At 38.2% G+C, this 27,360-nt stretch overlaps 1 protein-coding gene across 3 annotated transcripts in view; it reads right to left on the reverse strand.

Annotated features, from left to right (window-relative positions):
• Nucleotides 1-590: 590 nt before the first annotated feature.
• SPAG6 (sperm associated antigen 6) overlaps nt 591-27,360 on the reverse strand; it is a 37,832-nt gene continuing 11,062 nt past the window's right edge. For 2 of the 3 annotated variants that reach the window (XM_065050792.1, XM_065050793.1), the window contains 9 exons: nt 26,825-26,991; nt 23,003-23,186; nt 16,351-16,556; nt 15,299-15,472; nt 12,735-12,887; nt 10,166-10,357; nt 8,878-8,994; nt 5,732-5,877; nt 591-3,526 (listed from right to left, as the gene is read on the reverse strand). In XM_065050792.1, the coding sequence (XP_064906864.1) occupies nt 3,460-3,526; nt 5,732-5,877; nt 8,878-8,994; nt 10,166-10,357; nt 12,735-12,887; nt 15,299-15,472; nt 16,351-16,556; nt 23,003-23,186; nt 26,825-26,991 (1,406 nt within the window). In that variant the 3' untranslated portion in view covers nt 591-3,459. Of the gene's footprint in view, nt 3,527-5,731; nt 5,878-8,877; nt 8,995-10,165; nt 10,358-12,734; nt 12,888-15,298; nt 15,473-16,350; nt 16,557-23,002; nt 23,187-26,824; nt 26,992-27,080; nt 27,104-27,360 lie in introns of those variants that run through there. The other variant, XM_065050794.1, reaches the window with a different exon arrangement.

Below are 27,360 nucleotides of genomic sequence, written 5' to 3' on the forward strand. Positions count from 1 at the left end.
ATCCCTTGGTAAATCCCTCTGGAAACGCAGAACATATTATACTCACAGGACATGAACTCCTTGAATTTCCACTTTTCAGGTCCTCTTGGTTCCCAGTCATTCAGATAAAGAATGGAGCTTTTGTAGGCCAGTTAATCCATTCACTGAATGAAATATGGTAAAGTTTTACACATCCGCATGTTCTTGCAAGGCCCTGGTTTGCATCTGTAGATGTAATAATGGCTGTAGTAACGTAGTCAAAAATCATGGCTCAGGCCCCCAGAGAAGATCTTTAAAGACTTGGGTTCAAAAGTCCAAATGCTGCAGTCAAAGTAAGGAGAAAAATTATTTAAGGGCTGTCTCTGCTCACATTTATTTCTCCCAAAGCACTGGCTTAATTTTTTTGTGTGTCTTAATAAGCCACCTCTGTGAGAGGGACTCTTACTTGAAATACTTGTGTGTCCTAAGCTCAGAAGTAGGCACTGTTGAGTGGTAAGCTGAGACAAACATACAAAGGTGGCATCAGGCTCGAGCTGCAAAATGAGCCTGTTCTTCATCTTCGCTAGCATCACAGTCACAAACTAGCATAAAAACAGCATTTACACAATGAATTAAAATGCAAATCTACTTTTTATTCTATTAAATTGAGACAATGTTACACACTTGAAGCTTGCCAGAGTAGCAATTACAAACATGAATATAAATGATGACTTCAGCCAAAAGGTAGGATGGAATAGAAACGCTGTACATCAGAGCTTGTGAAACACCACGGGAAAGCAATTCTGGCCCTAGGAATGTAAGCCTAACATGTAAATTAGCAGTAACTCTGCTGTGAAGGGCTAGATCTGCCTTGGGGAGATGTGTACCTCCAGGTAAGCCTCTAGCCACAAGGTGTGGGTACAAGGCAGGGAAGCAGCGTGCCAGCAAAGGAGAGCTGAGGAGGTCTCCAAGTTTGTAGGCGAGGACTCCACACTGCCACAGCCTAATGGGATGTCACATCATCTGGGAGAGTCCTGTGACAAGAAGCCAAACAGTCCCACTGGCCTAGGATAGAACTGCCTAGCTGGTGTGAAGATGTATTTATGCTAGGTCTGATTTGGATTGTGCTCTGCACAATCAGATCGCTTTGAAGGCTTGCCTTGTGCAATCACTTCCTTTGTCAGGAATCAGAAAAAGACTGTGAAAAGACTGTGAACAAATTGTTTAGGCATTGAAATTTAACCCTGTGGAATCCTTACAGTGTAGCACAGTGTGACACAGCAGGAGCACATTTGTCAGGGGACTGAAGCCTCTTCACTCTCTCTGCACAACACATATACATTAGCATTGTGTGGTGTGGGTGTGCTCCCCAGCACAGGATGCAGCTCTGGGTACGCAGCTCCATGCCTACCCTGCCTCCCATCTGCACTGCAACTGCACTCAGCCCTCTGTAACATTTCTGTTCCATTAGGGAAAATAAAGGCTTCAGATCCTTCAAGACTGTCTGGAAGCCCTTCCATTACATTTCCTTTTAGAGACTGCACAAGATTTGACTTTTAAATATCCATAATGCATGTGAGAAAATTATTGAATATTACAACCATATTTTTCATCAACCTAATGTTTTTCCACAACTGTCCTAGCATTAATAATGTCAGAGTATAAACAACAAAATTGAAAAGGCATTTGGTAGAAGCTAGTCAGCTCCAAGCCTTTTCACTCTGATGTGGGCTAAAGAAAGAACCCAGCTGGTGTGGTTTCTATACCAGCATTTGTGACACCAACAGTTTCCATCTCAGGCTCCATAAAGCAAGGAACTGTGCATCCCCTGCTCCTCCTGAAAAGCGGAGTCTGAGAGCACCAAGTACCTCACAGCAGGAGCACAGCCCTCTGTGGAATTAAACCTTAACACAAGATAGCCCATCAGTGGTTTTGTGAACTAATGAAAAATACGCTGACAAGTACAGAAGAAAATAGTCATTTGGAATTTGGCAGAGAAAAGCCACTCTAAATAATTTTCAACTGAAGTAAGTCACTGCTCCTGTTTTACAAGTGATAGAAGAGACTACCCCTGTTTTATAAATGCATTCAGTTAATATGCTTAAGAAAGTACACAAGTTTCTCTCCTGTGGGGGTTTTCATATAATGTTTTTCCTTGTGGCTGCGAGTATTTCAATGTCCTGTTCCAGAAACACTGTTTATTACTCTTTGGAGGAAAAAACAAACAAACAAAAAACCCCATCACACACACACACCCCAACCTGCTGCACACAAGGGAAAAAAATGGTTAGAAGAACAAAAAACGTTAAATGACAGTTATGTATTAGGGAATACTAAAGGGTTGTATGCTGCTCCCTGATCCTACAGTACACCAGAGGAGTAAGCAGAATGTAAAAGCTTTTTCACTCTACATAAAAAAGGCAAAAATATTTCCGGGATGTTCTACAGACAGGCAAGAGCTCAAACCTCAAATAACTTCCACATCAATGTGACCTGCAACTTCATGACTAAGTTCCAAGTGTGTTTCAACTTAATTCTGTAGCAATTTCAGCTCTTATAGAAAAAGTATTGAGCAGCATTAGTCTCATCACTCAAATCAGTGGGACTTAGGTATCCTCCGGTTTCCTCTGAACGTGCACAGAACTTTGCTAACAGGGTTCCTGCAGCCGAGCAATTCTCCTCTCTTCTGAGCTGCACAAATCTGCTGCTGACCCAACTGGAGCCAAATCTCCCAGGGTCCTTCGCTTTACGCCTATGGAAGTTCTAACTTCACTCTGTCCTTCCCAAGAGGAACAACGATACACACACCAAACAGCGTATTGCTCCTTCCCTCCAATTAATCCTACTTTAAATTAGGATAACTTTTGCAGAACACGTATTATCTGCCATGCCAGGACCACCACACTATCACATCATGCAGAATTCAGCCCTTTTATCACCACCAGATCAGATTATTTCTTAATTTAGCAGCTAGTAACATGTCTGGAGATGCAAAATCACATGACTTTACTTTCTGAAAGGTAGCAGTAGGAGATATTTCAGCGCAGAATGGATTCCATAATTAGAAAAAGCACAGGGGCCAGCTTTTCCCCCCTCATCAAGCTTGGGAAGCTCTAAACAATATGCAAAGGCAAAAGGGGAAAATGGTTACAGTACTGAGAAGGCTAAAATTTCAATGAGATAATAACAAACCTTTCTTGTGGACGGAAAAGGAAATGACTGATTCTAAAAAAGCTTCTGTGATAAATCATCACCCCTGCATGAAATTCCACTCATATACGCTGCAATATCTGGTAGTAATGTTAGAGAAAAACTAAAAGGAACAAAAACATAGCAAACAAATTTATAAAGAATAAAATATAGCTTGGTGGAATTGCTGAGCTCTTTCAGTAGTTCAAACAGTAGAAAGAGATTCAGAAGCAAACGAGTTTCAACAGCTGTATTTGTGTTACAGTCAAAAAGGTATAAATGTGAAATACAGCTCTAATAAAAATCTAAAGTTTATGAAACTGGATGGTAATTTTCCAACCTTTCCAGAAGTATCTCAGAATATCCAGGGGAATAATACCTGAAAGAGAAACATTTTGTTTATGCATTAGACTACAAAGTATGTTCTGTGCTATGTAATAAAGCACTATTCATGTTTCTATTGATCAGGAAAAAAATGCTAGTACTAAACACTGGTCAAGGAATTCTACAATTATTCCCTTACAATGTTTTAAGAGACTGCTTTTTCAACTTATGTTATCATTTATATTTGGAAGTCAGGTTTTCAAAAATATGTTTAGCTTCTTTGAGGGCATGTAGGTAAGTGGCCAGTTTTTATACAGGTTCAGCAGCCAGAAGCATTGTCTTTACTGAGAAATGTAGATGTTAACTTCTTTTGAAATTATGGCCTTTAATAAAAAAAGCACAAGTTTACACAGAACCATAGGCTGCCAGACAACAATAGTCTACTGCTGTTCATCGAACATAAACACACACCCCAAAGCTAATGCAAAGTCTACATCAATGCGAGAGACATTGATTCTGGAACAAAAAATATTATCACAATGACCTTCTGTCTCTAATGCCAACTCAAGGACAGAGATTATCCAATAGGTTTTCATTAGAGTAGGACTCTGTGGTGCCATTATTGTCCTGCTGTCATTCAGTTGGTTTTCCACAATGGACCAACTACATGTTTTCAATATGTAAGTATGACCAAAGCTGCATCTAGTTCTTGTTTTCCAGGTTAAGAGTATCTGAAAATTATTACTGACTTATTCTAAAAACATACATCTCAGTACATTTTTGGTTTTGCAGGCACGTAAATTGCCATCTCTGAGCCCTGGAAGCTTTAACTATGAAGAGAGAGGAACACACTTCCATGTAATGTATGCCTAAAATGTATTCGAGTAGAAATCCCAATGTTTTCACACTGAATTAAGATCCATTTACTTTGGGAGGTTTTGTTTGTTTTATTTTGTTCATTTTCTGGATGATGTCTGCATAATGTAACTCTTAAAAACTAGTATTAGTTCTCTGATTGTAAAGCTAACTTTTCAATGCATTATTATATTCAGTCTGCAAACTGCCTACAATAACAGGTCTCCAGGACAAACCCAGAGCTGGAGTCTATTACAGCAGCTGTGCCTCAGGCAGCACAACCAACACCAAGCAGTAGTACAAAGAGGCAAGCAGGAGATGCTTGAAGGCGCCCTTTATTACATCCCAGCCTATATGACTAACCTTGTTTCACTTAGAGGGAAAAAATAGCTGTAACAAAGAAACTTTAATTATATCCAGAAAAGCACAGGCAAATGTCCTCTTTCCCTCTGAAGTATTAGCTGCAGAATAAAGTTTCTTTATGATTTTGCTTTTACCAATTTGGCAACTGCTGGCTTTTCCTTGTGGAGACAAACAGGGCTTCATTTTGCATGACATAGTTTGTAGCTACTATTAGTTGAAGAACCCTGTTGCTATAATTAAAATTGATGATGCAGATTTTCAGAGCCTGTAGAGGGAGTGCAGGAGTACAACATCCTTTTGATATGTTGATGGAGTGAAGGACTAGTAAATGGATATCTAGAATCTAGGAGGGCATTTCTCTCATTATTACAATTTAGGACGGTGACATTTTGACTGTAAGCTATTTAATAGTGTTTCTGTATTCATTAAGGGCAAAGTTCAACTTGGTGCAGACAGCTGGTGTATGGTCCTTTTATATAACACTTAAGCCTCATGATGAGGCTGGGGGAGGAAGGGCAGCTGTGGGCAGAGCAACTGTGCAGGAGAGGCTCTGGACCCTCTGCACATCAGAGGAAGTTTCAAAGGAGCCTCTGAATACCCCAGGCTCTTAGGGAAGTCAAGGATGCATCCAAAGATTCACCAATGCCTGTCTTCTGGAGCCTGAGTAATCCATGAATAAGTTACCAAGATAAACTAAACTTCCCACAGACATCCATTAATATGAGAGCGGTTGTGCTGAAGCCTCAGAATCTGCCTGGGTAGCACAGGACTGACTTTTCTTCCTAGTTTCCTGCAAGACACTGATTATTTGGGATTTGTTTACAGACAAAGAAATGTGATTCTAAAAACAATCAAAAGAAAGCGTGCAAAAGTATGTGTCTGGTGGTTTCACTACCTCCGGGTCAGTTAACCAAATGTTATGCTGTTTTATTAAAAACAAATTATGCAGAAGTTCAATTAATATTTTAAATCCTTGCTTTCTGTTGTTCCTGTGAAAAAACAATGTTATAAGTATGAATTTTTTAAATTTCATTCTCCCTACCTTACTATTTCCTCTGGATAGCAGTTGTTAATAGTGTTGATATATTCCTGAAGAAGAGAACCAGGTTCTGCTTGTATTTCTTGAAGCTTTTTAAGTCCACCGGTTGTTACAAAGAGACGACGTGCTTTACTGTCATGTGGTAACACCTACACACAGAAAAGTATATTAAGGAAAAAAAAAAAGAATGTTGACTTTTAAAGGAATCTCTGTGTTACAAGGCTCAAATATTGCTTATCTGTTTTTAATTCAGAGGACAGATAAAATGGAACATCAGAGGTGCAACATCTGTAATGACTACTGTATTTTAACACCCAGTTATACAGGGGAAAAAAACAAACACACACACACACAAACAGCCCTTCATGGTTATAACATAATTTAACATGTACTTTAATACATAGCATATATAAAAATAATTAATTGAATATTTATCTTTACATAAATATTATTTCTTGAATTATTCCTACAGAGACAATAAGATTGCGGGGATTAAATAGATAATAAAACCGCAACACTACCGTGGAATAACAACAGCATCTGTCCCACTTAAACCAAGTTATTCAGGTCTTTATGTCAATTCCCACAGTTTAATTGCAGAGCAGAATTTTATATCATTATAATGATCCAGTATAGATTACTGCATGAAAACAATACTGAGAATTGTTGCAAGTGAACAATGCAGCCTTGATGCATTACATGTTACTATTAAATTCATAGATATTAGAATCCTGCAACACATTGTGTAGCCATGGAAGCCTTTTACAAACACACACACAAAGCAAAAATGTGAAGTTTCTGCAGCCAAAGGGGATGAGAAGCAGAAATGATCAGACAATACATTCTGTGATCCCTGAGTGATGCCAATATGCAGTTCTGTCCAGAGGATGGGAGGAAGGGAGGGAGGGGAAGAAGGGGGTGGGGGCTGAGCCAGGCGAGGGAGAATGACAGCATGTAGTCCACAGACCCACAGGGCTGCAATAATATTAAAAAAAATAAAGGAGGAGGCAGGGCAGGGGGAAATGAGAGATAATGTACGACATCAGCTGCACCTATAACAAAACCAGACAGCTTTAAAAACAACCCTGAGAGTTACATAGTAGGGGGGCAAAACCATTTTGGAAGCCTTCGCACTGGTCAGAAAAATCAAGCCTCAAGCCACAAATTTGACTGTATCTCAGTGTAAAACAAGAGCCTTGAAGGAGGAAGGGCCTGCCTAAAAGGATGAAGGAAAAGAAGAATGAGATTTCTGCCATGCATATAGGCAAATAGCCTTCATTTCTCTGGTCCCTCTAGGCTCTACAAAATCAACAGTCAGGCAGAGGGAATGGAAAAAAAAAAAAGGAGCATAGAGACTTGTCCCTACTATGTACTCCACAGAAGTGTCAGGAACAACCGTGATTGTTTCATTATGGGAACTGAAAAGGCGTCTGTGTCCACAGATCTCCCACAACAAGAGCTGCCAAGGAGGAACCAGCAAGGAGACAGGATACGGCGCCTTCCCTGCCTTCCTGCTCCACACCGGGACTCCCAGGCTGGATATGAGAGCAGAAAACTCTCTTGGAAGAGGCCCTAAGGACAGACAACACCTCTGAGACACAGTCCCTTCCCCCAGTCCAAACTGAGACAGCACAGAATTGCACAGACCCTGAGAAGGATAATGCTAAAATGACACAGTCCAGCACCAAGAACGGATAGCATCCCACCCTGAAACACAGCTCAGAAATAAGGCTTTTACTGTGCTATAAATAAGCCCACAGAAGTGATACACCATAGCTCTAAGAAGAAAAAATTCCCAAGCTATGATATAGGGAAGAAAAATGCTTTTACTGCAGAGAACTTCATTTTAAATGTATACTTCAGAAGAGCAAATCCCAGACAAGTATAGTTTGTTTAGTACAATGTAGGAGAAGAAAAATGAAACAAACCAGAATATCAGCTGATGTGAAGGGTACAAAACCAGTGCAACAGCAAACAACATTCAACTCTGCACACTGGGTAACCAATTACTATGACTCAGCTCATTAGTAGCTCCAGTCAGCACACAGAAGCAAAAGGCACTGGATTCTGTGCAAATCTCTATTCTCTGTACAGACTTAGCAGGAAGACAGGACAAACCTAGGAGTGGCACTGTAATCAGGAATCTGCACTACAAACAGCAGTGCTTCCAGAGCTGTGATAACCAGAACTGAATATCAAGAATGTTTTATTTGGTCATTTCCAGAAAGAACATCTCACCAAGAGAGCCTGGTATCCCCTGCTAACAGATTACACTGCAGAGTATTACACAAAAGACAGTATATAGTTCAGCAGGATTCCCAACAGCTGGTGAACATTGCAGACACTGGAAATCTCCTGATTAGTTAGCAATTACTCAGATAATTTGAAATACTTTGATTAAATTATATAACTTTTTACATGGTGTGCTCAAATCAACAATGTAACTAACAACAAACATTTTTGAATTTTGAGAGGGATGAGGAAAGATTTGGGATTTTTACACTTACTTAATTAACACTGAAAATTAATGAGGACAGCCTTTATACTCTAGAGCAGGGGTGTCAAATTCATTTTCATTGGGGGCCACATCACCCTCACGGTTGCCTTCAAAGGGACAAATGTAATTTTAGAACTGTATAAATGCGGGAGTAGTTACATTTATACAGTCCTAAAATTACCTTTGTCCCTTTGAACGCAACCACAAGGCTGATGCGGCCCTCCATGAAAATGAGTTTGACACTCCCGCTCTAGATTACTGTAAAATACCTGACTTAAGTCACTCCTGTACAAACAGCTTGTACTTTATCTAAAACAGATGTGACTGGGATTTATGTGATACATTGGCTCAGTGAAAATATTTGCACGTGAGTTAATACTCCACTTAATCTCAAAGGGCAAGGGAGAAAAAAAACCCACCTTGCTCATAAGTAACTGTTTTCCCAGTCTTAGGATGAATTACGGCAGATAAAACAGTATCCAGCTTTATCAGACAAAAAAATGGGATGCTCCAAGCTGCTTCTGCAGGGGATCCTTGAGGATCCTGAGAAAACAACTGAGACCTTTAGAGAGATTCCATCTTTGGAAAGATGGCTTCCTTGCTGAATGGAAAACAATTCAAATGTTACTCATCAGGCAGAGCCTTTTCTTACCTTGCTAAACTGCCCAACAATATGCTTCATAATATTGGGAGGGGCATCATGCAGCAACGGTTCAAGTGCTGGAAGATATGTGCATTTCTGAAGGATGTTCTTTAAGGCTTTTTTAGTCTATCAAAATGCAAAATAAAATTGCTATAGTAAGGCATCAGTGAAAAACAAGAATTCATGTTATATATATCACTGAAGTCAGATCAAAAAAGAAAATTGATCAGAATTCTCAAAACGCATTTTCTCAATAAAAACTATGATATCTATCAGGTGACTTAATGAAGAATCAATTTTCTACTTAGATATATTAAACCTCAAAACCTACGGTGCATCACATCCTTATTATGTTATCTACGGTCAAAGTAATGGCAATTTTCCTTTGACTACAATAGCAGCATGAGTAGACCCTTTAAGTAAATTGAAGTACTGTAATATAATAAGAAAACTAAATCAAAACACATTTTAAAAGATTGTGTTCTAGAAGTGGCTTACTGGGTGAGTCTGCTGGTCTGGGATAGCAAAGTGCACAAGCACCCATGCAGGGAGGGAAAGAAAGTGAAACAGTCGTACAGCAGTGCTCAGTTTCTGCAAACAGACTCACTGTTGGCTGCTACAAGCAGTAATGACCTTCTTGGGTAGGATTATAGGTAGAGCTGATTTGACCTTGATATTTTGGTGACCACTGAAAATGGCTATACAAAAGTTGTTTTACAGATCTGGAACGTGATACTTCAGTCGAACAGTACAGCATGGGAGACTATATCCCATCATATTATACTCTTCAGTCGGTTCACTTACCGTCTCTCAAAAATACACTTTGCCAAACTGCAACTCTACTAGTTCCCATGCAAGGAAAGCCCTAAATATGAGCAGTTGCACATTTTCAAGAACAGAGCTTTGAGCATTTGTTATAGTTTACTTACAATAATAAAAATGTAAGCAAATCTACTACGAGGACAATAATATTTTGTACAAGAGCCTATACTTCAAAAAAAAAATAAAAAATTAGAAATTAGTCGCTCACAAGAAATTATAGCGTTCATGGTTGTATGCAACTCTCATTTAAACTGGGAAGAAAATGTGTGATTTGTTATGCACCATGTGCACACCCATTAGGACCAGCCAGTCCTCATAAATGACACGCAGCCTTTGGACACCCTACACCCAGGAAGTCTGTGACTCAATGAACATCAATAACAGCATATACCATTTAGCAGTTTTTAAGCACTTATACCTGTTGATTACAATAAACATCTCATACTGCAGATATTCATATCACAAATATACTTGCTTTTATTTGAAGATCTTCTGAACTGTGTATGTCCATATACATAGCAAGCAGTGTGGGTAGCACATTTGATTCTGCAACAGCACGTGCGTGCTCAGGAGTGTGTCTTCCAATCTGTCCCAAGGCCCAAGCAGCTGCTGCCTTAATATGATCTTCATGCTCCTCTGTCAGGCAGGCACACAGTGATGGTATCCCCTGTAGCATTAAACAAAAGCACAACCTTTACAAATCTGTACCAGGGAAAGACAACTTGAAACTGGTACAGATTGTTAGAAAATGTTTCTCAATTTACATTCTTCTTCTACAATAAGCTATAGGAGAACACATGTTAGTGGTGTCATATTTTTACAACATCAAGACTAGCAAGAATTTTGAATAAATCTTAATAAATCTAGTTAAAGAGAGAAACAGATTTAATGTTTTCAGTCAGAAGGCAGTTTGACCTAACACACAAATTTAAGGGATAAAAGGAATATATGATACAATTCAGGCTGTAATAAGAGTAAAGGCTTCAGTTTTGTCAGACTGAAAATAAAATAATTTGAGTGTTTATGAATCTATGAAAAATCTATGAAAGCAGTTTAAGACCAGAAGGGTTCAATTATTGAGTTATTTGGGTTTTTTTTTAAATCCACAGCCCTAAATTTCAACTTATCAAACTTTTCTTGAGTCCAGCAGTTCATGTTTCACTGAGACAATCACTTCCAGAAAGATTTCAACTCTTGATTTGAAGACAAGAAGAGATGCAGAATACCTCATTCGCATCCAGCTGTTACTGAAGTTCTTCAGGTTCAGGGTCACAATCTTTATCCTTTCTCCACAGGATTATGGAGCTACTCAGTAGCTGGTATTTTATGCCAGGGTATTTCAACAGGAATCACTTCTTGCTCCTTTAGGTAAGGCAAGGCTACTCAACCTCTAACTAGAAAACCTTTTTCTCCATCCTATGGATATTTTTTTTTCATCTTTTCTGCACACCCTTTAGTTTTTTTTCAAGATTCTTTTCAGATACAGACGACAGAACTACATGCACTAGTACTACAGATAGATTAACTTCTCTTTTCCAGTAATGCTTCAACTTCCACTCTTTAATACTGCAAAGGACTAAATTGTTTGGGATTTTTTTTGCCACTGCACTGCAGCAGAAGACCACAATGAAGGGTTGTCCAGTAGGGCACCAAAAATAATTTTTCAAAATTCATCCTTTCCAGGATATAGTACTACAGAATGGTGCTATCACTTTATATCCTAAACCAGTAGATGTGTAACTGCATGTGGTTATACCACAGTGTGTTTCTTTCAAATGGTTCCATTTTACCAGGCCCTGTCCTCAGCACCACGTACCACTCCACAAGGTTAGTTTCCCCTGAAGTAATGGATTTTGAGTTTATTTGGGTTTCTTTTGTGGATCATTCATTAAAATATTTCATTTCATGACAGTTTACACAGATGCCTACAAAATCTCTCATTGCATTCCCATTCAGTTATGGTAGCAGCCATTATTACTCTTCAAAAATATATCACTCAGGTGCCTCCTCATGAAATTAATCCTAGATTCATCCCACTGAATGTCAAGCACTCAACAGCAGGAGCACATTTGCTCTGGGCATCCTGACTGTGGAGAGATAGAGACACATCCAGAGAAGAAGGGCCTCCAGAGAGGGCAAGGAAAAAGTGTCTATTTCTTCAGTTTTCAAATGCAAAAGAACATTATTTTTTATCCCTCTTACCTTCCCTGCATACTTACTGATGTTATGTTGCAGCAATTTCCATTTTTTAACTTGCATTCCTACTAGAGGACATTTCTGTTCCTCTGTTTTTATTGTTTCCTTGTTTCCAGTCATACAGTATCTTTCAAATTACTGACATAGTGTGAAAACGGGCCAACAATGCTCAGTGAAATTACTTCCTTCCTCCTGTCATTAGTTAGCATTATTCACATCAGAATATTATGTCAGGCACTAATTTCACCTATTGCAAACACTGCGAATTGTCTCCCTTCTGTATCATTGCCCAGCAGAATTTATTTAAACCTGAAAATGTATAGTTTATCTCACTTGAAATGTCACTTGAACAACTCAATCAAACCACACTACATTAGAAACAGAGGTCTTTTCAAGTCTGAAGAATTCTTTTGCAAGGCTACTCTAGTGGTACTAGCAGAGTCATGCTAGCGTAATGAAGAACGTGCCATTAAACGTTCTTGTTTCAAAAAGGGTTTTGATGTAGCCACAAATATTCATTTTAAGAGGAAACAGACCACAGAAAATAACTGACTTATTTTCTGTACCAGTTCAATTGCAACACAGAAAAATAATGTACTGTAACACAAATGGATGTTCACAAACTAATCCAGGACAGTTTATAAAAGGCTCAACTTCACAAAGACACAATTTGATCAGGCTACCACATAATTTCAGCCACAGCAAGCTGCACTATTAGGAGAAAGTGCATTTGTCAACAGCAAGTATACCATTCTGCCACAAAATATATTCTCTGCCTATGTTAATTTGTATCTCTTTCTCAGAATGCCACTGAAGAATTATAGGAAGATGACAAAGTGATAGCTAACCTTGGAGACAATCACTGCCATTGACAGATTCTCCGAATGAGCTGCTACGTAACCGAGCATCATGATGCCAGGCAGCCTGACAGTCCCTCTGCAGCTGCCAATACAATCAATCACAGCAGCAACACCACCTGTATTTACTATAAGCTGTGAAAGCTGAAAAGATAAAGGGAAGAGATTAGATACTGTGAAGTATCAACAGGCATAATGCACTACATTACAAAAGTCTTTAAATATATTGCTCCTGATTTACAAAACAAAGGTGGTTTAAGAGTGATGTATCATACAGACTGTTGGGCATTAACATGAAGTTCTCAGGAATGAAGATGCTTTGCTACTCTGTTTTTGATTGACTTTATGGCAAGGAAATCAGTACTCTGAATTCTTGGTGCTGTGCAGCATGCAATGATGTATTCTCAATTCCATTAATATACACCAAAGAATCATCCAAATGACACTCTAATACCTGAATGCCCTTGAAGACGCACCCCCTGAGCCAGATATTCTTTCATACTAGTGTCCGCTCATTCCCAAGCCAACACTGTAAATTCTGTGCAGGGGACAGAGGGAAAGGCCCACTCCTCCTGGCACCTGCATTCTCTGTGGCATGAAAGCCTTTGTGGACCCCCTACTGAGACATGAAGTAAAAGACAAATGTCATGGATGTGCAAAACTGACTTGGACTCCACCATTCTGCCATTTTAGGGTATTCTCAGGGAGGTGCTCAGGGAAGACACTGGATGGGCAATGGAGTTCACCCCAGAATGCCAAATTATATAGCCTTGCTTATAAACTGTAAACATGTCCACAGTCTATGATGTTTGCTGTGTGCATCAAGCTATGTAATGTTTCTTTCCAAAAGGTATTCACTTCTCACATCACTTGAGGGACAGCAGTAGTGTATGTATAACATCAACAATGCACAGAAACAAAAATAATTTCGTATTATTATTATTTTCCTCTGTCTTGTTAGGTATATTACATTTTCCCCAAAAATTCCAAAGCAAAAGAAACATGTTCTTAAAAGTCAAAATTAAATGAACAAAACTGAGGCATGTGGATTTCAAATCCAATTGATTTATAAAAACACAAAACACACCGTTGCATTTGAGCCTTTAAAAGGCCACTGTTTTGTTTGTTTTTTTTTTTTCAAAAACCAGCTAGATGAAATTTAAAGTTATCACTCAGGAAAAACTGCTCACCTGATTGTGAACTGCAGCCAGTGATGAGCAAGTCCTACGTGTGGGCACAGCCACACACAGGGAGCTCCTGCACAGACACTCTCCCTGGTGCTGTGACCCTCAGGCCCTGCTGCAAGTCCCCCAGATCTCGACCTTCACATGAAATTTACCACATACGCAGACAGAGAGCTGAGATCCAAAAGCCACAATGCTTACCTGGCTGACACAGCCAGCTCCTCTAGAAATATCGTTTGCCAGTCTGTCTCTGCTGCAACATGTTTTGCTTGAACAGAGTTGCTCAGAGATGGAGAGACATCACTGTCACTCTCAAGGTGACTGTGGATGGTGACTTCCTACTGGGAGTCACTGAGATGCTTCCTACAGCTCCTTTGGAGAGCTGCATCCCCCTGTGTGGAGGCTCCTTCACCTGTAGCCTTCGAGTTTGGCTGCTGGCTTCCAACTTTACTGCCCCCCTTTGATAATGATAATTTCTTCACTTATTTGAGAAAGTGAAGTTGTGTTGCTCACAAGGTGCAGAGAGAAAGCAGGAGATGTAACAAGACTGCAGCCTTTAATCACCAGCGGCTTAAAGACTAGCAGGCTGAAGAAACAGCACAATATTCATGTTTAAACGCTTCTTAACTGTTAAGCCAGCATCATGATTTTGAAATGGCTGTGCTCAGCATTAGTGCGTTCCACAAATAAATTACTTGTATTTCATTCCAGAGTCATATTTAAAGCCTTATAATTATCTCTATGGTATGACAGATTAACATAGTTACAATTATTTGTTTTTTTCTATTTATTTATTGAATTACTTTGTCAAACACTCTCACCTTCCTGTATCAATTACTGGCAAAAACACTGCAAATGCTGAGGCTCAAATTACAAACTCAAGCTAATAAAAGAAACTATCAACAGTTTAATAATGAGTAAGATTTTTTGACCTTCATTGTCATTGGAAAAATAATTAAGATGTGATCCTAGTACACCTGAAGACTTCTTTAAAAGGCACACATCATCTGCTATTGTTATAGGATGATCTTGTCATTTATTAGCTGGTATCATGACTTCTGTGAGGCTTTTCTCATGATATTTTTAATATCTAGGACTGACAATACTGTCAGCCTAAGACTCCCTTTCTGTGCAGATATTTTATGGAATGAAGTAGCTAGGTATACATTATATGATTCCCAGTTTCCTAACACAATTCATATTCAATACACATCTCATAATATCAGCAAGCATTTCCATATTTTTCCAATGAACATGCCAAACAGCTATTTGCCCTCCCTTTCGAAAAGCAAATGACAGAATAATCCTGTATTTTATTTAAAGTGTAAAATCTAATGATATGACCTTGTATTTGCATTTTCAAGGTTTTACCTCAGGCGTATGCTTTGCTATCTCTCTAATTAAAGTTGCACCATTTTTCTTGACATATTCATCTGAGTCCTTCAGGCATGTGAACACAACCGGGAAAATTTCTGCTTCAACCACCAACTCTGCAAGATCCACTGAATGCTTTGCTATTTGGCTTAGAGCTGACAGCACCTGACGCTAGTAAATAAAAATTGTTATAAAATCAATAGTATACAAACATCCCACAACACACACTCCTCCTGCACACAAAAATCTATTGCATCAAGGAAAACAAAGCAGGATAGGGAAAACAATTACAGCTATTTTACAATTCACTGAGTCAATTCATGCACGAGTATAATGGCACAGAACATTCACTGGTTCCTGAATAAAAGTTTGTCCTTTGTTTTATCCCATTCAAGCTTGCTATGTATCAAAAAATAAATAAATAAATACATATACATATACCATCTAAACCTAAAATTTAGTGAAATCTATAGCAAATATCTTTATTTGCATAAGTTGGGTCCATCAGACCTTATATTAAAGCATTTTTATCTATTTGTTTGAAGTGGCATTTTTACATTGTCTTCTGTTAGACAGAAAAGTTATAGTAAGAATCAATTTTTTTTGTCAATTAAACTCTAGTGATTAAAACTTCAACAATGCCTATTCATATCAGACAGTACATTCTACAATACAGTACACATTTAACATTAACTGGTTCATAGTATAAACTTAAGTATGTAAAACCTTTCTTGCAACTGAATTGTGCAAATTTTACCTATGAAAAATATCTGTTGAATTCTTCATATACTATATAATTCTAAAAAAAAAAATTCACACTATTCACTTTAAAGATTGCTTTAGCTGCTCCTCACAGAGTGGCAGTTTTTATCCAGTAGTTAAATCTGTGAATATGTTCAGAACTCTTTGTCACTGACTATATAGTTACATTTTGTTAACGCCCAAAACAAGAGCTTCCTAAGTAAAAATGCACATCAGTGTCTTCGATTCAATATAAAGTAATGACTGGTTTAATGGAGATTTAAAACAATAATAATTTTTAAATGTACCTTCAGTTTAGCATCAGGGTTCAGGATCATCTGAGCTAAGTGAGCGATAGCTCCTGCATCCACTACTGTCTGCGCTAACTCTGGAGAATGCTTTGAAATATCACTGAGAGTTGAAGCAGCAATCCTTTTCAAAGCAATTTCTGGCTCCTGGATACAGAGCACTACAAGAGGAACAGCTCCTGCATCCACCACAGCTTGTGACAGTTCTGTAGGTCCAAGGAAAGTAATTAAGTGAGTATGGGTGACTGACCCTTGTGCAAGCCATTTTTCACCCTGACAGATACAGCAAAGGAAAAAGGGGAGGGTGCAGTTCACTGTCTCGACATCTGCATTTCAAATCAGCCCTCCTGGTTTCATAAACCGTGTGGACCAATCCACAACTGAAAAGAATGCAGGTCAATAGATGGACCCCCATTTACATGCACACATTTGAGGTAGATTAGGCTGAAATGGTTTGTTATTCTGTTTTCTTTTTCTTTTTTTAAAGTAAGCAGATGTCAGCTGTTTAAACCCTGGCTATTCTACGCTGATCAATAGGAAAGCATTTTATGCATAGCTAACAACAACACAGAAAGCCAAAGTACCGAAATTTTACCAACCACCTAATTAGAGAGCATTTTACCCTCTTTAAATGATAAGCAGATATTAGCATAGATCGAATGCCAAAAACAGAAATACAAAAAACATACATTAAAGATTTATCTTACATAAAAGACTGGAAAAATGGAACTTGCTGATCAAAACTAGGTTTTGCTACTATACACGGGACAAGACAGAATTTATACTTTAATGACATGAAAACGTTATCATACACAATTACACAAATGAGAAATATCATCGGTTGGATATTGTGTGCCTAAGATTAGTACAATATTCTTAACTAACTGCACCTTAAATTAAAAAAATGTAAAACCAAAAAAAACAAAGCATATTATTAGCTGACATGGACAGAATTACACTATTAGAAATTCATTAGCTCTCTCTGTGTATGCAGCATTAATCACAGTCCTAAAATAAGAATTACTGGATTTCAGAAGCAAAATTTATACCATAACCAATCTGTGCTATTTTAAAATAGTGTTGAAAAAGTGGTAAAAATCATGGAGGATTCAGTAATCTATTAGGTTCTTAGTTCAGTTCTGCTACACCTTATTATGCATATCCATTATTATCTTTAACATTTATCTTGACTTACAGTACCATGGCAACATATGGCTGTTGTATTTCAAGACTCTAACTTAGCTTTTAATTTATAGTCCATCCATAAAGAGATTTTCATACTAAGAAAAATATAGCATACTTCATTAAATATACATAGACTAATATAGTTTTTCATGAAATCTGTAAGTCATGTCATCATTATGTTGTTAATATCCAAATAATGACCAAATTTGTTTTCAATTAGTGAATTATAGCCACACACTCCAATATATGTGATAAGTCAAATATTTACACTGTATGTTATTTTATTATATATTTTAAACAAAGTCTAAATATTACCTTACAAAATTAGAATAAATAATTAAATGTTTAAGCTAATACAAAAATCAACCCTTCAAGGTTCATTTTTCAAATAACAATTTGACTGAAAATGCAGTGTGAACCCTCCAAATACACACAAATCATAATATTTCAACAAAATATTGAAATACTGCCAAATGCTATATCTGCAATTTTACAAACTTTAAACAAAATGTATCTGAAATGTATCTGAAAACTAGCTAATCAATGTAAGTGGTATAAGCTACATTCAACTTTTCATGGAAAAAAGCCATACTTGATTTCTTCAAATTGTATTTTGATGCTGTACACTGACCAAGTGGAATACATCACAAACTACAGACCAACAGTCCAGGCGAATCCATCTTAGTGTGCCCCAGAAGCAAATTCAGAGCAACCAATTCAGTTGCCTACAGTCTGCCAAGGAGATGCTAACATCAAGAAAATCATGTCAAGGGGAACAGGGCAGTGCTACAAGAATAGGCTTCCGTGATGCCTTATGAGCTGAAATCATGAACTTCAAGTAGGGAGAGAAGGAGCAATACTTTTAAGGTCACAGCTACATCCAAGCATCCAACAGTAACCATGAAAAGCTATTTTAAAAGAGCAAACTAAATCTGATTCAATTTAGATTGGCTCTTGCTGTTAGAAGTCTGATATCATTTAAATACTGATGGTTAGTGTTGGCCACGGTTAATTAAATGTTTTCTCTTTCAGTGGTTTATATGGCTAATAACTTACCACATGGAGGGCTGGACCATGTGTCAAAAGACAATCAAGAAGTAAACGGACTGTCAGAAAAGCTGAGGAAAGGACAAATGAAAATACAGATCTTCCCATTACAGTCCATTGCAAACTCAGCCCAAAATTGTGATACTAAGTATTAGTGATTCTACGATAATTGCAATTCTTTTTCCTCAAAAAGAGGTTCAATTAACCTTCTCACTGGGTAGAACATCTTTTTTTTCAGACTATACACCAAAGAACTAATGAAATGTTGCTATCCACTTACAAAACACAGAAGTGAAAAAAGTGAAGGCTGAGAAAGAGTTAAAAGAAAAAATACAGTTGTCAAGAAAGACAAAGACCAATAGCTGAAGAGGAGAAAGCTCATTTAGATCCACAGAAAGCTATGAAAACCATGGGCTGGAACTTCGGTTTAGGGTATAGACCAAGGAACCTGTTCAACCACATGATAATAAAGACTTCTCCCTATATGAGGGAAAGTAGGAAATGTTATTCTGCATATTCTCAGAGACAAGACAACTTGGACTCAAAACCCACCATGAATTAGTTGCTTTTGTCCAGAACAACATGAAGAAGATTTTAGTAGATGGAGATACTGCAGCGAGGAAGACAGACTGACTTGGAGGTAGAAGAAAGCCTGATAAAGACAGACTTCGGAGTTTAAGATGTCACCAGTTCAACTAGTAGTTGTACTAGAGTTGCAGTGATTTGTCTCAATACAGAAGTACTCATCAGGGACTAATCATGAGTTTATGTGATCAGGAAGAGTAGAAAGCGAACAAAGAGATCCTGACTACAAACCCACTGAAACCAATGGGAAGTCTTATGGGATTGAACTAACGTAGCCTACAGTTAACATTAACATATTTGCAATATTGGCAATAACAGTGTGGATTAAAAACCAACCAACCAAGCAAGCAAAAACACAACTAGGGAGAAAAGTCAAAGTTGAGGAAGCGCATGTGTAGGTAGTCTGCAGAGAACGAAAATCACTTGGGAACAAATGTCATATTCACATAGTGGAAGGCAGCAGCAAAACCTTCTTTGCTTGGAAGCAAATGCAAGTTTTGGTCCGGACTACCAGGGCTCTCAAACAGCCCCTGCTGTGGTGGCAGGTGTATCCACAGGAAATAACAGGTTTTGACCAAAACAACCACCAACCCTGTGTTTTTCTGAGGACAGTATGATCATGTAATGGCCACATAGGAAGGCTCTAATCCCCACAGGTAGTCCCAATGCTGCACTCCAAAATCACAGGTTGTGCAGACTGCTACAACCAAAGTTCCACTGAAACCAGTAGGAAAAGCTTTTGTCAGCTGGAGGTCATTAATTATGGGGCAAGCTTAGATCCTGGAATAAGAAAGAGTTACCACTAGGCTCAAATCACTCAAGATCTAAGCAACCTGGTCTAACCTTGCAGCTGACCCTGCTTTGAGCAGGAAGCTCGAGCAGAGACCTCCCAAGGTCCTTCCAAGCCAAGCTATCCTGCGAGCATTAGAGGACCACCGTATGACAGAAAATGAGCGTAACTCCACTCTCAGCAACATGCTTGAGTTGTTTATTTTTGTTTTCCTACCAATTTACAATATGCTGAAGCAGGTATGAGCTGATTAATAAATTACACCTTTTATGTAGGCAAAGCAAATGGAAAGCTAAGTTATCTGCATGTCTCAAAATAAGAACTTCACATTTTAAAAGAAACTGATTACAGTATAAGTAAGAATTTACAAAATACCCTTCATGGCCTTGATGGTCTTTTGATTGTCTTTTCAAACATAAATAGAAATAATACAGTAGAAATAATGAATGGTAAATCACAGCACACATATCTGCGTACTTTGGAGGAAGATCAGTTTCCGAAATTCAGCTCAAAGGAATCTTCAAGAAAGAGCAGAACTGCAGGAGCTGTTCCTAAATTTTGGAATCTGACCTGGCAAGATTTCTAGTGTCTTGAAATCTCATGAGACATCTGTATTGACCTAAAATCTCACAAGCCTTCTGGAAACATCTGTTCACAGAAGAACTGCATTTTAAGAGACTGTTGTATGAAAACAGCAAGGAACTTGCTAGCCAGAAAATGTGTTACTCGAGGAAAAAAAAAAAAACAAAAGATTTCTCAAAATTGAAGTCTTTTCATGGAAACATACACCACAGTTCCTAGACAGCAGTTTTACCAGGTCATGGATGGAATTTCTGACTAAAAGCAGAGACCCCCCCATTACAAGCAGTTACCGCCTAATGCTGGGAGCCTTTGCTTGCGTTCAGGGAAACAGAGGTTCATATCCTGCCTAAGACAGATCAGGGCTTTAATCTGTCTCCCACATACATCCCAGACATATGCCCTAATTATTGAACTATTCTTGCTGGGGGCAAATAAGCCTCCCTGGCCTCCAACCTTTTTAGGAGAAAAAAAAAATTAAAACTCTTGACTTAATGTTGTCCCAGTTTGGAAACGAAACAATTTTTGAAACTGAAAAACCCTTTGTGGGTGGGGAAAACCATTTCACACCCAAGTCTATTTTTACAGTTTAAGCTGCAATATGTATCCACAGACAGTCAATGAAAAAAAATTGTAACTGCCAAATTTTATCAACACAAGCATGTGAGTCTAATCCAGACTTTCTTGAACAGTAAACTGCAATGACGATGATGATAAGAACAGGTCCATCTATCTTGGTATCCCATCTCCAACAATATCCTGTTGCAAAGGCATGCTCGTAGGAGTGTAAGAAACATACCACGCACAGACTGATCTCTCTTCAGTATAACTCCTCTACTTTCAGTAATTATTTAAGAGACTTCCTGTGACTGTGTTACAGAGGAAAGTAAATCCCCCAAACTGGCCATAGCTGGGTAGGGGAAGAACAATTTTTTTTTTCAGGGTTTTTTTATTTTGGGCCAGTTTGGGGTTCTTTTATTTGGGTTTTCTGTTTCTTTTCTTTTCTTTTTTTAACTTATTACATCTAGTGATCTGTCTATGTCCTGATGCTTGCAGCTTGGTAGCACTTGCAATTCCAGCCTGATTTCTGAAAACGCTGTTCAAATAAATAATCCTTAATTGTGGAATAAAAATTTATACAAAGAGTTTTTCTTCAACACCCCCACATCATCTCCATCTTTGCAGACAATGCCATCACAGAGTGAACTGGATTACCCTAAAGATCAGCCAGCATTCATGCAATGAATAGCATGAAGGGCAACTGAGGTGAGTCAATATTGATTTACTGACATAACAAAACTACATAAATGTTTATGTTAAGAGTAACACAGACACACACACTACACACATTTATACAAAGCAACACTTTCAAATGACAGTTAAACAAATACCTTTCAGATGGAAGCAACTATTATTTTCCACCAAGGGTGCGACTCAGACCCAATGACCAGAAGAGAAAAGATCTTTAGCCCATAGAGGTGCCCCAAGAATTAATTTGTTCCCCAGAAAAAGCAGGTGCTGACAACTTTGGAGTCTGCCGCAGTGAGTTAAGCCTCTCTCTAAGTGAGAAGGGGAAATCTCCCATGATTTCCGCAGTCCAGCACTCCGTGTTGATTTAAAAAAAAGAAGAAGAAAATCACTTCCAAATTCATTCTATGCACATTTTAGAGCCAAAACTAACATAAATGAGTTAACCTTGTGATCCTAGAAAAATCTGAACTTTAAACAATATGAACACAAGCCATTTCTCCCATCCTTTCTATCCGGCACTTTCTTCCTTCACTTGATTCAAAGCTCTAAGGTTTTACTTGAACTATATAAATAGCTGGTAAAAGAATTACTAGACACATGGATCAGCTTTTAAATAGGAACATGACACTGCCAGTGAGTTATACAACTGCTTGTGAGACAGCAGTGAACTGCTCGATATCGGATTCCTAGGATCTATTCCTGACTCTTGGACAAGAGTGAGGTCTACTGGGTAATGATAACATAGCCAGTGCAATGCATTTGCCACATTTATCCTAGAGGCACTGCTGTCAGCCGCATGAAACCTGGTTCTGCCTGGGCTTCTCCATTTTACTATATGTATAAAACAACAACTAATGCCGAGCAAAAGAAACTTTGTTCCACAGTAAGAGTTAATACAACACATAAAGATTCTGATATTTCTCCACGAAGCAGAATAAAGCAGAGTGTCATTTCCTGGCCACAGGCCCAGTGCATCTCCTCATAGAGCATCTCTCATAACTGGACAGTGCTGGTGTCAGATATGTCAGTTTCCCACTAAAGCTACGGCATTGTAAAACTGGTATAGTTAGAGCAGGTTTTTATTCCAAATTTAAAATTTTATAACAGTAGAGAAGAAAAAGCATCTAGTTTTATTTATTAATATTACACAAATGCAATTTATTATAACTCTCACATATCATTAAGCTGAAAGATAACACATGTGAAACCTGTTACCTGAATTGTGCCGGGCAATATACCCAAGTGCCCAAGACGCAGCTTCTTTGACTCCAGGATCAAAATCTTCCAAGCAAATCACAAGCATTTCCAGTGCTCCACACTGAACTATTGCCTGAGCTAGCTGTGGAGAATGTTTACCAACCGCTCTTAACACAAATGCAGCTGCTTTCTTGTAGAAACGCTATACAAACGAGGGGAAGAGGAGAAAGAGGTTAAAAAACAAAACCAAAAAAAAAAAGAAATTATCGACATTAAGTAGTTCAAAGTATAATACAGTACAGACATGCATAAATTAGACTTTTAGACTGTTTTAGTAGCAGCAATATCTCATACAGATCCAAATCAGGACCACCAGACACCACACAAACAATGAACTAACAGTCCTTCTTTGAGACAGCCTATGATCTAAAATTTGCAGTAAGTGCATAAACAAACAGAAAAAATGAGAGGGCTAAGAGGATATGGGGAAAAGATAATAGTCTAGATAAGTCTGTTTGTTTAAGTGAGTAGTGAATGATAAGAGCTGCAAAAACAATAGCTCTTAACATATTTAACCAGATTACACAGGTTACGCAGTGCAAGTTCCTAAAATAATTCTACCCATCCGTGACACTTGCAAGGTTTCACAATTTCTAAGGTATATACCCTTACAACATCTCTGTGATAAAACATTGTTTACATTTACAAACAGGAAACTGAGACACAGGTAATTAGATCCAACTAGAGGGTTTAGGACCTGAATCCTGAAATGCCTAAATGCTGCCTAGGCCCACAGCTAAGATCCTGAAAACCCATCCCAGCTAACACCCAAACTGAATGACCCTCAGTTTTGACTGGGCAGCCTGCACTTCTATTCCTGCTTGTGTCCAGAAACAGTTCCCTTTCTGCAGGACTAAGCACCTTGACACCTCTATCGTAAGTTCAAACAAAATTGAAGCATTTGTCTCAGTTCTACCCATTTCCCTCAGTGCTGGACCCAACACATGTTTTGAGCATATATATATATATATATAACATATGGTGCTGCACACATCATGGGCTTCCATGTAAACTGTAGCGGTGGTTGTAGTTTCTTCTAAAAGAACAGTCAAAGTCTTCCCCCAAAAAGTCACATTTTGGTCTGCTCCTGCAGTTTCGTAAATATGATTGGGACGTGGAAGCTAAAGATTAAACTTCTTCCCCTATCTTACAGTTTCAGAATCCAGAGCCCAGTTAAAGGACTCTAGACAGAGACAACTGTGTTGGGAGAAAGCCAGTTTCCCTCCTTCTTGAAGCCACTGTGCGGCAACGGGTGCAAGATTCAATGAGACACCAGTAATCTACTGCTACATCCATGTGCCTGGAATATGTTCTCCAGCCTGGCAGCTGACAGATCATCCCAAACTCTAGGGCTCCTTCTCTATGTGGCAGCTGGCTTTAATCTCATTCCAAGATGCTTGATTCTCCCCTGTCATGCACAGAGGGCCTAGGCATTTCACGCTGACAGATTCCTACTGTCAAGGTACCCAAAACTTCAACAACACAAAGCCCACATCCCTTTTGGATCAAGTCCAAAGAAACAAAAAACGATGCGAGTGCTTTTGTGCATCCTGTAAGGTGCCTGAACACCTTCAAAAGTCTGCTCTAAAACACCACAGTACGGCAACAGAGAAATAGCTCTAAAACACCATGGTACTGCAACAGAGAAATATCTGCAATGGTTCCACAGGAAGTAAAATGGACCCAGGCCCACTCCATGGCCCTGAAGGACAGTGACCCAGCATGCCATGCCCATCCTCTTCCCTCAAAGCACCATGGCCTCATCTACACTACTGGAAACTGTCTCTGCCTTGCACTAACCCCTAACCATGTCCAGGCATTGCCAAGTAGTTTGATGGTTGGCATTGGCTAAAACCACATCAGAAAGCATGTTAATCATTAAAGAGCACAGTCACCTTCCAGCGCTCAAACACCCTGACCTTCCTTAGTTTACCAGTACTGATATAATTCCTTAATGTCAAAAAATCTAGTCTTCTAAGTTAAGGCCTACAAGCAGGTACATTAAACATAATTTACGAGCAAAGCATTAAACATCATTTAGGGGGAACAGAAGGGAAACAGTACAGACAAATAGTCAAAACCCTAGTTAATGCAAGTTACTGTAAGTTTTGCTGGACTCAACGGAGCTATAGTTGTTTACACCAATATACAGCTGTGCAAATATGTTATTTCTGTTAAGCAATTATGCTCCTGGCAAAGAAAAACACTTCTTTGTTTTTATTATTCAAAACATATTTATTTACAAACAACCCATATTCACAGGCACAGTCAAAACACACTGTAAAACTGTATTTTGCTTAAGCTTAATTGACAAAACACTGATCTGGGATGTGACCCTGTAACTGTACTCCATAAATCAGCAGAATCAGTATTTATTGTATGCTCAAAGAATCTCCTCCTTAAATATAAATGTTGATACACGAACAGCGAGTGAAATGAAAACTTATCTGGGTTGGTTTAGGTTTGGTTTTTTGGGGTTTTTTGCCTATGGGAAGTAACAAACTGCATGCATTGCTAAACTCTGCATGAACTGGATAATGAGTTTCCTTCACTTGCCCTCACTCATCAAGGCATAGTAGGCTTTCCATGACCTCACACTAATCTTGCTGCTGCCCCAAGTGATTCTGAATTACAGCCATCTCGATGTAACGACAGCAGGGCAGTAACGTGGAAGAGATAAATCAGGGTACTCAAGCTAATTTAGTGAGGGCTTTGAGTTGTAGCAAGGGGGTGGTTTCCAACTCAAAAATAGAAGATAAAGAGTTTTTCTCCCCTTCTTCCCTTAAAAATAGAAATAAAATAACCAAAAGGGTTATAAATTTGTCTAACTTTCCATACCATGCCAGTATTTCAACATCAAGGTTTTTCTTTGGCTTTTTTTTTTTTTTAAGATTAATTATATAGGCAATAACCAGATACACACAAAAAAAAATCTGCAGTGAGTACTTACATTCACATTTTCCTCAAAAGACTGAAAATGAAAATATATGGTTTTCCAAATTATATTTCCATTGAAATCCTACTTCTCCTAAATCTAATAAATCAAAAGTGCAATCTAAGTATGGCTGTGATGTCAATGCACTTAACTCTCCATTGTCTCTTTTTTCCAGTTACTGGGAACCTTATTTGAAAGTACTTCTGTTAATCTAGGTTAAGATCACTGGAAAAAATCAAAGCTGGAATGTATGCAAAACTTGAAGAAAAATGGTAAGAACAGAGAAAAAGAGATCGCCAGATTAATTTGCATCGAATTATGACAATAATTTTGTGGAGTTTTTTTACAATTATGAAGATTAAAACCTTTCAGTGTATTTCCATGTGTCAGTGGTTTGATATTTCTCACACTACAAATTTCCAAAAAGCTATGTTAGGAGATATTAAATATTCCAATATAGAAGTTCCATTTTTGTATATGTATTTTACAACTGTTTAGTATTACCAACAAATCCTAGTCAATTATCACCACAGCTTTCAAACTGTCTCATTTTTAAAGACGGACCTTTTATAAAGGATCACGCAGCATTTCAAAAATATAGCAGCACCACAAATAGATTTTTAATAGTGTACTACAAGGTAAGATGATATTTTGAAGTCAAACTTATTTAAAGTCAAACTTAGGCACACAGTACAAATGAATCAGGAGTTCAAACATACTGTCTCTGACTTCAGCACATTTGTTGGCATATTAGAATAACAGCAGACAGATGAAACAAAGATTTCCTTTCCCCCATGCAATAGTTAAAAAATAAATGATTACTTAAGAAAACAATGATGCCTTACATTCTGCTCAGACAATGAACACACGAGCTGCGGAAGAATGTCTCCCTTCACGACTGCCTCTGCCAGGTCATCATTATAATTGGCAAGTCTCCCAAGAGCCAAAGCAGCAGTCTGTTGAATAGTTGGGACAACATCCAGCAAAAGAGGTCTCAGCAAAGACATGACACCTGAGTTACACAAGGAACAGAAAAGCCCATTTGGTTAGCAGAAGTTTTTCTAAGCATTTGCCTCTATTCATAAAAATGTATTAAATTACTCTTCCAGGTAATAAGAAGTTGTAGGAAATCCAGGTGTTCCACTGAAATGAAGTTGGCCTTGGACAGCACTGCTGATGCTTAGCAGTGTTTCTGCCCATTTTTCACATGTACAAAACACTTCTGAAATACAAAAAAAAAAAAAAGTTATATATAGAAAAAACCTCTATTCAAACATCTATAAAAACATATGTGTTAAAGTATACACAAGAAAATAAGGTGTATTCAAATATAAAATGCATGTGTTAAAGTACACACAGGAAACTCCATCTGGAGGTCCTG

Source organism: Columba livia, chromosome 2 (genome assembly GCF_036013475.1).
Source record: "Columba livia isolate bColLiv1 breed racing homer chromosome 2, bColLiv1.pat.W.v2, whole genome shotgun sequence".
Lineage (NCBI taxonomy): Eukaryota > Metazoa > Chordata > Aves > Columbiformes > Columbidae > Columba > Columba livia.